The sequence below is a fragment of the Capra hircus genome, chromosome 26, assembly GCF_001704415.2.
Source record: "Capra hircus breed San Clemente chromosome 26, ASM170441v1, whole genome shotgun sequence".
Lineage (NCBI taxonomy): Eukaryota > Metazoa > Chordata > Mammalia > Artiodactyla > Bovidae > Capra > Capra hircus.
Genome location: NC_030833.1, coordinates 40,276,825 through 40,288,075, shown reverse-complemented (window position 1 = coordinate 40,288,075; position 11,251 = coordinate 40,276,825). Strand labels below are relative to the sequence as shown.

The window sequence follows — 11,251 nt, the reverse complement described above, 5'->3', positions numbered from 1 at the left end:
TAAAGAACAATGTCTGTTTCCAGATGAGCAAACGAAGTCACAGATTGAGGGCATGACATTGGCAAGTTCACAGAGCCGATTTTCACAGGACTCCCTGGCTATAGGTTCAGTGGACTCTACATTACTGGCATCTCCTAGTTCCAGGGTTTCTAAAAGGCCCTACAAATTCTGAGAGAGGAATTTGCTGTCGTTCAGTTGCTCAGTCATGTCTGACTCTTTGAGACCCCATCAACTATAGACAGCACCCCAGGCTTCCCTGTCCTTCACCATCTGCAGGAGCTTGCTCCCAGGGCTTGCTAATTCCCGAAGAGAGGAATCAGCACATCAAAAAACCTGCTTTCCACCAGCCTTTTCTCAATCCATTTTCAAAACAGAACAAAGGAAGCATTAGCTGTTTAAGTTTCATTTTCTGCAATTCTGCCCACTTCAATTTCACTTTCTACTTTCGGTTTCCAACTTATCGTTGCAAAACCACACCCACAAGTTACATCATTAGCTGCTGTTCATCTCCCTTATATAGCCCTGACCTGGGGCATAAATTTATCTGAAAATCCCTAAGAGGGACAGAACCGACCTCAGAAAGACCACCCAGCTAGACAAGACACTGTAGAACTGCTGCCTAATTCACAGCAACCATGAGGTAAGCATTTCTCTGCTTCTCTGCCTTTCTGTATAACGTTTCTGGAAAAAAATTTTAACCATACTATATCAACAGACTTAGTCTCAGTGATGTCATTTCCTTATTTTTCTATTTGACCAACTGTCTCGGACTGAATGTATACGTGAGTGTGCACTCACACACATGCACATTCGTACATGCCCATAAACTGTTTGATCAGCTCACTTTCCTTTTTTGCTAGCATCTAGGAATTTGCTAAAACCAAAAGAAAGGGCGGGAAACAAGAAGGGTGAGAGGGAGAAAACAATCCCAGTCTCTGAAACAATTTTCCACCAATCTCATTTCTGTCTGACCTAGAGGGGGAATGGACAGTTAATCTGGATACAGATGTTGCTTTCTGGCTCCTCGACAGGAGGAAGAAAGTAGAATGCACACAGCTGTGTGAGCCACAGCAGTGGGGTCTCTCAGCTATCTTGAGAGAAATATTGTGGTGGATGAGGGAGAGATGCTCACTGCTTAGAGAACAAGACTTTTCTCTGCTGGCATCTGGTCTCATATCTGCACTGCCGGGTTCCAGTCAGGCTTTGTCAGTCTGACTGGATCTAAGATTAGCAGGTTAACTGTCCTCTGGGGAAGCCGGGTGGCCTGCCGATCCTTGACAGCCTCCCGTCCACAGGACTTGGCTAGAGTTCTGTGCCTGGGAACTCCCACATCTTCCTTAGCTAAAGGGCCTACTGTAAACTGTATTATCTAAACTGAATCTTGATTCAAAAAACCTTGGATCTTATCAGATCAAAAAAACATTAATATTGGCCTGCAAATTCGCCCTCAGTGTTCTAGTGTACAAAACCTTGAAGGGGCACCAGTTTCAGAAAATGCATAATTACAGACCTATTGTGAACCCTTCTCCCCTCCTTCGGCTCACAGACAAATAAGAGTGGATTATCACCGATAAGAAAATAATAACAGTAACAAAAATCATCATCATAATAATAGAAAAGTAGATTTGTCCTGGATGCTTATCAAGTGCCAGCCTGACTTCCAAAGTATTATGTAAATTATTACATTTACATTATTACATTTACAAAAGAAACTTATGAGGCAAGTACTCCTATTATACTTATTTTTGCCAACAATGAATTTTAAATTAAAAAGCTAAGACTACACAGATAATAAGTGATAGAGCTAGACATGAACCAGAGTCTCTATTCAATGATACCTTATTTAATCTTTAAACTGATGTTTCTTAAAAGTTGCCAATGGAGGTTCATGAGATCATTTCAGATGGCATAGTAATTAACTTTTATATTTTAAAGTAAGATCCCCTAGAGGAAGGTATGGCAACCCACCCCAGTATTTTTGCCTGGAGAATCCCATGGACAGAGGAGCCTGGTGGTCCATGGGGTTGCAAAGAGTTAGACACAACTGAAGCAACTTAGCATGCACACATGCATATTTACATATATAATTTGCAGAATTTCTACTCAGGCTAGTAACATGAATTTTTATAGTGATACATACATGTTTGATACATGTATGATAAAATATACATATGATGAAATTTACCATTTTAACTATTTTCAGTTCAGTTGAGTTCAGTCGTTCAGTCGTGTCTGACTCTTTGTGACCCCAAGGACTGCAGCATGCCAGGCTTCCCTGTCCATCACCAACTCCTGGAGCTTGTTCAAACTCATGGCCATCAAGTCGGTGATGCCATCCAACCATCTCATCCTCTGTCATCCCCTTCTCCTCCTGCCTTCAATCTTTCCCAGTATCAGGGTCTTTTCCAATGAGTCAGTTCTCCACATCAGGTGGCCAAAGTATTGGAGTTTCAGCTTCAGCATCAGTCTTTCCAATGAATATTCAGGACTGATTTCCTTTACAAGTGACTGGTTTGATCTCCTTGCAGTCCAAGGGACTCTAAAGAGTCTTCTCCAACACCACAGTTCAAAAGCATCAATTCTTTGGCGCTCTGCTTTCTTTATAAGTCCAACTCTCACATCCATACATGACTACTAGAAAAACCATAGCTTTAACTATTTTAAGTATACAATTTTGTAGTATTTAGTACAACAACGTAGTGCAACCATCTAGTTTAAGAAAATTTCGTCACTCTGAGCAGTCACTCACCTCTCATCCTTCACTCCAAGACCTGGTAACCATTAATCTGCTTTCTGTCTCTATAGATTTGTCTATTGTGGATATTTCATATATATGGAAGCATACAACACACAGCCTTTTGTGACTGACTTAGTTAACTTAACATAATGCCTTCAAGGTTCATCCATACTGACGCATGTATTAGAATGCACTTCCATTTTAAAGCTGAATAATATTCCTTTGTATGCACTGACTACATTTTGTTTATCCATTCATCCACTGGAGAACACTTAGGATTCTCCCACCTTTTGACTACTGTGAATAATGCTGCTATGAATATAAGTACACAAATATCTATTCAAGTGTTTGCTTTCATTTATTTTGGGTATCTACCAGAAGTGGAATTAATGAATTATATGATAATTCTATATTTAATTTTTTGAGGAATCATCATTTTCCACAGCAGCTGCCTGATTTTACATTCTCCCTAGCAATGCACAAGGGTCCTAATTTCTCCACATCCTTGACAACATTTGATATTTTCTATGTTTTTGGTAAATAGCCATCCTAATGGATGTGTAGAGGTATTTTATTATGGTTTTGATTCACATTTCATTAATGATTGGTGATGTTGAGCATCTTTTCATGTACTTACTGGCCATCTGTATATTTTCTTTAGGGAAATGTCTGTTGAAGTCCTTTGCCCATTCTTTTAATCAGTTATTTGATTTTCTGTTATTGAGTTATAGGAGCTGCTTATTAGTCTAAATATTAATCCCTTATCAGGTACATGATTTGCAAACATTTTCTCCCATTCTGTGGGATATCTTTTCACTCTACTGATACTGCCCTTTGATGCACAAAACTTTTAAGTTTTGCTAAAGCTCAATTTGTTTATTTTTACTTTTGTTACCTTTGTGTTTAGCATATCCAGGAAACTGTTGCTAAATCCAATGTCATGGAGTTTTTCCCTGTTTTGTTTCTAGATTTTTATAGCTTTAGGTGTTACATTTAGATCTTTGACACATTTTGAATTCATTTTTTGTATATAGTATATGGAAGGGGTCCAACTTCAATCTTTTGTATATGGATATTCCTTTTTTCTGCATATATCCCAGACTGAGGGCTGGAGAAGCCAGAAACCTAGAAATGCCAGTAGGTGTGACTAGAAAAGTATCATGAAAAACCTGCTCTCTCTAGCCAAAAGGCCCAGAAAGGAGACAGTCTAGCAAAACAAAAAATTTATAAACAACCACTACTCCAGCCAAATACCACAGGAAAAGTCAAACAAAAACTAAGGCCCCATTCCAAACTCTGCTAGTAAAGGCTGAGTGGGTAGCCCAGACTTCTATTCTCACCAGGCTATGAGCTAGGCATCTGGACTCTGCCTCTCCCTCTCCAATGGATGATGCCAGAGAAGGCCGAATGGAATGCAAAGATTTTCATCCCCACCTGGGTAGCAACAAGGGTCCCTCTCTTTGCAGTGGGGGGGGTGAAGACCATAAAGGCAATGCGGATATCAGTCCCCCTCTGGTGGTAATTAGGTGCCTTCCCACTCCCCACTGAGATGGCAACAGAGAGGGCTAGTGGAGTTCAGGATTTTCACCACCATAAAGAGGTAGTAAGGCCAGTCTCCCCAACTCACCTCACACATACGTGTACTTAAGTGTAAACCTAACATAACATGCGTAACATAACAAGTGTAAACATAACATAACATTCATAACATGTAGTTTTGAATGCCCAAAACTACAAATGCTGATGAAATAAATCAAAGAATAGCTACACAAATAGATACAGCATGTTCATGGATTAGAAGATTCAGCATAGTACTGCTACTGCTAAGTCATTTCAGTCGTGTCCGACTCTGTGCGACCCCATAGACGGCAGCCCACCAGGCTCCCCTGTCCCTGGGATTCTCCAGTGAAGAACACTGGAGTGGGTTGCCATTTCCTTCTCCAATGCATGAGAGTGAAAAGCGAAAGTGAAGTCGCTCAGTCGTATCTGACTCTTAGCGACCCCATGGACTGCAGCCTAACAGGCTCCTCCATCCATGGGATTTTTAGCTACATAAATAGATACAGCATGTTCATGGATTAGAAGATTCAGCATAGTAAAAATGTCTATTTTCCACAGTTGACAAAAACCTTCCTATCAAACTCCAGCAAGACTTTTATAGACTCAGGAAATATTAATCAAAAATTTATATGGAAATGCAAAGGAACTCCTGGAGCGCAAAGGAACTAGAAAAACAATTTTGAAAAAAAGAAGAATAGAGAGGAATCACCCTACCCAATTTTCAGACTGTTTATATACTGTAAGCAAGATGGTTGGTATTGGTGGAAGAATAAACACAGAGATCAGTGGAATGGAATAAAGAACCCAGAAATAATCCCACACAAGCAGAGCCAACTGATTTTTGACAAAGTTGCAAATTCAGTTCAATGGAGGATGAACAGGCTTCAACAAATGGTGCTGGAACAACTGGGTATCCACAGGCTGAAAAATGAGCCACTGATCTAACCTCCATACATTACGCAAAAGCAACTCAAAATGGATCACAGATTTAAATGTTAAATGATCGAACTTGTAGAAGAAAACACAGGAGAAAACCTTCAGGACTTAGGGCCTGGTGAAGAGTTCCTAGACATGACACCAAACACATGATCCATTAAGAGAAAAAAAAAATCAATAAATTAAACCTCATCAAAAGTAGAAACTTTGGGGACTTCCCTGATGGTCCAGTGGTTAAGACTCTGCACTTCCAATTGAGAGAGTAGCATTGAAACATATACATCACCATATGTGAAACAGATAGTGGGAATCTGCCGTATGACTAGGGAGCTCAGACCCAGACAACCGAGAGGGGTGGCATGCAGTGGGAGACGCAAGGTTCAGAAGGGAGGGGACACTATATGCCTATGGCTGCTTTATGTTGACATACAGCAGAAACCAATACAATATTGTAAAGCAATTTTTTCTTTAATTAAAAATAATTTTTAATTAATTAATTAATTTGGCTGCTAGGTCTTGGTTGTTTCCCGAGAGATCTTTAGTTGTGCAAACCACATGTGGGATCTAGTTCCCTGACCAGTGATTAAGCCCAGACCCCCTACATTGGGAGCTCAGAGTCTTAGCCACTGGAGCACCAGGGAAGTCTCAAAAATAATTTAAAAAAAAAAAAAAAGGATGAAAAAAAACCTAGATGGCCAGTTGGAATATGCTATATAATGCAAGGAGCTCAAATCTGGTACTCTATAACAACCTAGAGGGGTGGGGTGGGAGGTGGGAGGGAAGCTCAAGAGAGAGGGGACATATGTCCACCCATGGCTGATTCATGTTGATGTATGGCAGAAACCAATACAATATTATAAAGCAATTATCATCCAATTAAAAATAATAATTTTTTTAAAAAAGGAAAAAAAAAAGATTCTGTGTTTCCAATGAAGGAGATATGGGTTTGATCCCTGGTCAGGAAACCAAGAGCCCACATGCCGTTTCTCAGGACCAGAAAAATTTTTTTTTAAAAGTAAAAACTTTTGCTCTTCAAGTGAAAGTGGAGTCGCTCAGTCATGTCCGACTCTTAGCGACCCCATGGACTGCAGCCCACCAGGCTCCTCCGTCCATGGGATTTTCCAGGCAAGAGTACTGGAGTGGGGTGCCATTGCCTTCTCTGATTCACCATTACTAGCATTAGGGAAATGCAAAGTAAGACCACAAAGAGCTACCTCTACATCTATTAAAAGAGCTAATAACATTTTTTTTAAGTGGAAATATAAAATTCTGGTAAGAATACAAAGAACTAGATCATTCATACATTACTCTGTATGTGTGTCAGTTACTCAGTTGCTTCTGATTCTTTGCGACCCCATGGACTGTAGCCTACCAGGCTCCACTATTCATGGAATTTTCCAGGCAAGAATACTGGAGTGGACTGCCATTCCCTTCTCCGGGGGATCTTCCCAACCCAGGGACTGAACCTGGGTCTCCAGCATTGCAAGCGAATTCTTTACCGTTTGAGCCACCAGAGAAGCATACATTACTAGTAGGAATGAAAACTGAACAGTGTGCATATTGTTCCACGGCCAGTTTCCTAATTTTGACGTTGTACTATAGTTGGATAAAATATAATCTTTGGGAGAACTGCCTTATGTACTATCTTTGCAAATTTTTGTGAATATATATAAATAAATAAATATTTCCCACAAATAAATCCAACTAAAATAAATGGGTCAAATATGATCACATTTTAGATGTCTTATTTGTTACACAATCTGTAGACTAAGGTCCTGATGTCAATAATATTTCCTAAGGCTTTGCGTTTCTTACTGGTCTCTACCTTAAATACAGCAATAGGGAAACAGAAAACTCTTATATAGCATGAAATATGCATGCTCTGAGTGTTTTACATAGATAGGCTTATTAATTCTCACCAAATCCAGTGTGATAAATTTATCTTCTGTGCTTTACAAAGGAGGTTCTGAAGCACAGAGAAGTTTCATGGCTAGAAAATGCTGGAGTCAGTGTATGGAGCCAAGCAAGCTGCATTCAGAGGCCACATGGATCTTAGAAATACAGGAACTCGAGGAAGATCAAAGCAGGCATGCCCTTTTCAAGGCTAGGCTCTAAATAGGAAGTGTTTTACCTGGCTTATTTCTATTGGCTGTTTGTCACCTAACAACGAAAATCTGCTTTTGTTTTTACAGTTATAATGCTGATGAGGATCAGATCAAGGATAAGCTGCAACAGTTGAGATGTCACTTTACATGGGAGTTGATCATTGAAGAGACAGAAATACCAGATTTAGAAAACAGGGTCTTGGAGGAGATTATGTTCCTGGACATCAAATACAACGTGGGAATATACAACTTACTGGCCTATGTGAAGCACCTGAAAGGCCAGAATGAAGAAGCCCTGAAGAGTTTACAAAAAGCTAAAGACTTAACCCAGCCAGAACAGGCCAACCAATCAGAAGTGAGAAGTCTGGTTACCTGGGGCAACTATGCCTGGCTGTATTACCATATGGGCCAACAGGCAAAAGCCCAGATTTACCTGGACAAGGTGAAGAACACTTGCAGGAACCTTGGGAAGTCTTCCAGCTATAGAATGGAGTGTCCTCAGATGGACTGTGAGGAAGGATGGGCCTTGCTGAAATGCGGAGGAAAGAATTATGAACAGGCCAAAGTCTGCTTTGAAAAGGCTCTGGAAGAGGACCCTGAAAACCCTGAATTCATCACTGGGTATGCGATCGTCATCTATCGCCTGGAGGGCTTTAACAAAGGACCACAGAGTGGTACGGAATTTTGTCTGAACCTCCTGAAACAGGCTGTCAGGCTAAATCCAAACGACGCGTACATTAAGGCTCTTCTCGGCCTGAAGCTTCAAGATGTAGAGCAAGAAGCTGAAGGAGAAAAGTACATCAAAGAAGCACTGACCAATGAGTCCTCTAAGATTTATGTCTTTCGGTATGCTGCCAAGTTTTACCGAAGAAAAGGCGTTCTGGATGAAGCTCTTCGGCTCTCAAAATTGGCCTTGGCGGAAACCCCCTTCTCTGCTTTCCAGCATCACCAGATAGGGCTTTGCTACAAGTCACAAATAATCCAAATAAAGAAAACTACAAACTGTCAGCCTAAAGGACAGGATAAAGAAAACATCAACAGAATGGTATTATTAGCCTTACAACATTTCAAACGTGCTGTGCAACTAAAGCCCACATTTGAGTACGCTTACACAAGCCTGGCAGAAATGTACGCAGAAGCGGGTGAGCACAGAAAAGCTGATGATACTTTTCAAAAAGCGTTCTGCTTGAAATCACTCAACAAAGATATGCTGCAACACATACATGTCCACTACGGCCGATTTCTGGAACTTCACAAAAAATCTGAAGTTGATGCAATTAGCCATTATTTAAAAGCAATAAAAATAGAAAGCACATCCATAGATAGGGATAAAAGCATCAATTATTTGACAAAATTGGCTTCAAAGAAACTCCGGAAAAATCCATCAGATATAGAAAGCTTGAGTATCCTTGGGTTAATCCACAAAGTAAAAGGAGAAATGAATGAAGCCCTGGAGTATTATGAGAGGGCCCTGAGGCTGGCTCCTGACTTGGAGAACTCTGCTGTGACCCCCAGGCACTGAAATATGGGCTGCTGTCCCAATATACTAACCATCTTTTCTGCTTGTGACTTTCAGAAACACATTATGTAACTCACCACAGTGATGTAATCTTTGAACAGTTACTCAAACCTGATAAAACATTAGCTGTATTCAGAAAATAGTCAAACAGCCTTCAAGAGTGGTTGTGAGATGGCAACTATGGAACCAGAAACCACCCCTATTCCCAATCCCCTGCCTACAGAAGAAGAGAAAACAGAATCTAATCAGGAGGTTGCTAACCCAGAACACTGCATTAAATAAACAACCTTTACAGAACAGATGGGCACTCTGGTTTTTTAAAGATGATAAAAGCAAAACCTTTGATTTATCTCTAAGTTCGACACTGTTGAGAACTTTTGGGCTCTGTACAACCATATCCAGTTATCTAGTAATTTAATGTCTGGCTGTGACTACTCACTTTTTAAGGATGGTGTTGAGCCTATGTGAGAAGATGAGAAAAACAAACGAGGAGGACAATGGCTAATTATACTGAACAAACAGCAGAGATGAAGTGACCTCGATGTTTTTTGGCTAGAGATACTGCTGTGACTTATTGGCGAATCTTTTGATGACTACAATGATGATGTATGTGGAGCTGTTGTTAATGTTAGAGCTAAAGGTGACAAGACAAGGACACGAGCTTGAGTAAACTCTGCAAGTTGGTGATGGACAGGGAGGCCTGGTGTGCCGCAGTCCATGGTGTTGCAAAGAGTCGGACATGACTAAGCAACTGAACTGAACTGAAAGGTGATGAAATAGCAATATGGACTACTGAATGTGAACACAGCGAAACTGTTACACATATAGGGAGGGTATACAAGGAAGAGTTAGGACTTCCTCCAAAGATAGTGACTGGTTATCAGTCCCATGCAGACACAGCTACTAAGAGCAGCTCCACCACTAAAAACAGGTCTGTTGTTTCCCATAGGCAACTGCCTCAAGCAATCAAGATTTGGGAGCTGAAGGAAAGCCTCTTCAAAAGCAGGATGGACTGCATTTAAATTTGAGTTCCTTCTAAATGTTGCTAAGATATAAGGAAGTTTCATTAGCCTTTGTCTTATACTTCTGTATTCATATATATATATATATTTTTTTTTTAGCTAGAGTGTCCATTATCCCAATCAAAGTATTACAGTACACATCATATCATCCCCAGAATCCATAAATGTGCTCCTGGCCCACTCTATAAAATAGAATTAACCATTACAAAAACATTTGACCCATCTACAGCATTAAAAAAAAGAACTTGCATTTCTATACCTTACAAGAGAAGGATTTTGTTTCCATTCCATTGTATGAAGGAGCGTATTTTACTGGTTTGAAAGAGTATGATGCATAGCTTTCTGGCAATTTTGTTTCTTTTCACAGCATTCTCTGTGCTGTACTCTTGCTGATGGCTGCTAGATTTTATTTGTTTCCCTGTTTGATAACATTAGTGACTCTGATTTCAGTTTTTCACGTGTTTTGCTTTAGTTTTTCTTTCTCATGTAACATTGGTGAAGAATCTAGGAATATGACATAAAGGTAGAATAAACATTAATTTTGTGCCTTTTTTGGTAATTTTTTTTCGTAACTACAATGCTTTGCTACAAATTTATGCTTTTCATTCAAATCACTGATCTATGTTTGTGTGATTTCCTAAACTTAGTTGTGTATTATAAAAAATGTAGTACCATAATTACATTCCTAATTAGAATTAGTATGTCCGTCTTTGTATCTTTATGCTGTACTTTAACACTTTGTATTACTTAGGTTATTTTGCTTTGGTTAAAAAATTGGCTCAAGGAGAAAAGCGATCCCACTCATTAAAACTGTAAATAAAATGTGTACCGTGAATTGTCTTTTTTTAAAAAAAAGGAAATAGTCAAACAGAACATACATGCCTCTATATGTGAGAGAGAGAGAAGAGAAAGAACCATTTCTCTGTGAATGTTATACAGTAGGGAAAAAAGGAGAAAAAAATTAGTAGTTTGTTGAGTAGATTTAAGGCAAAAAAAAACCACCAAACACTGGACTTACATAAAATAAAATGTTCAATTCATTCATTTTATCAATAAATAGCTTTCAGCGCTAGATATCAAAAGTACTAGGGTGAAGGAGCGAAGGGAAGGTTCTTTCACCTCTACCCATCTTAGGTTCATTGGCTAGAGCCTTAAATTAAACTGACAAAAGACAGATTAACAAGAGGAAAAACAAGTGTATTAACACATGCATCAGGCATACACCTGAGTACCCAGTGATGAGTAACTCAAAGCGGTGACCAGAAGGTGGGCTTATATAGCATCCTAAGAACCAAATGATACATTTTTAGAGAAATGATAAGGCAAAGGCAAAGAACTTCAAATTTCTAAAGAGCAAATTGTATGAAGGCAA

At 39.6% G+C, this 11,251-nt stretch overlaps 1 protein-coding gene and 1 pseudogene across 2 annotated transcripts; both read left to right on the top strand.

The window, feature by feature from the left end:
* LOC102168687 (interferon-induced protein with tetratricopeptide repeats 1) lies at positions 488-10,705 on the top strand. Its single transcript, XM_005698194.3, has 2 exons — positions 488-640; positions 7,426-10,705. Exons 1-2 carry the CDS (start codon positions 636-638, stop codon positions 8,858-8,860), a joined length of 1,440 nt encoding a protein of 479 aa, XP_005698251.2. The 5' UTR covers positions 488-635; the 3' UTR covers positions 8,861-10,705.
* Positions 8,998-10,705, top strand: LOC102168412 (annotated as a pseudogene). Its single transcript, XR_001917307.1, has 2 exons — positions 8,998-9,497; positions 9,626-10,705. The product of XR_001917307.1 is annotated as a eukaryotic translation initiation factor 4E-like (transcript).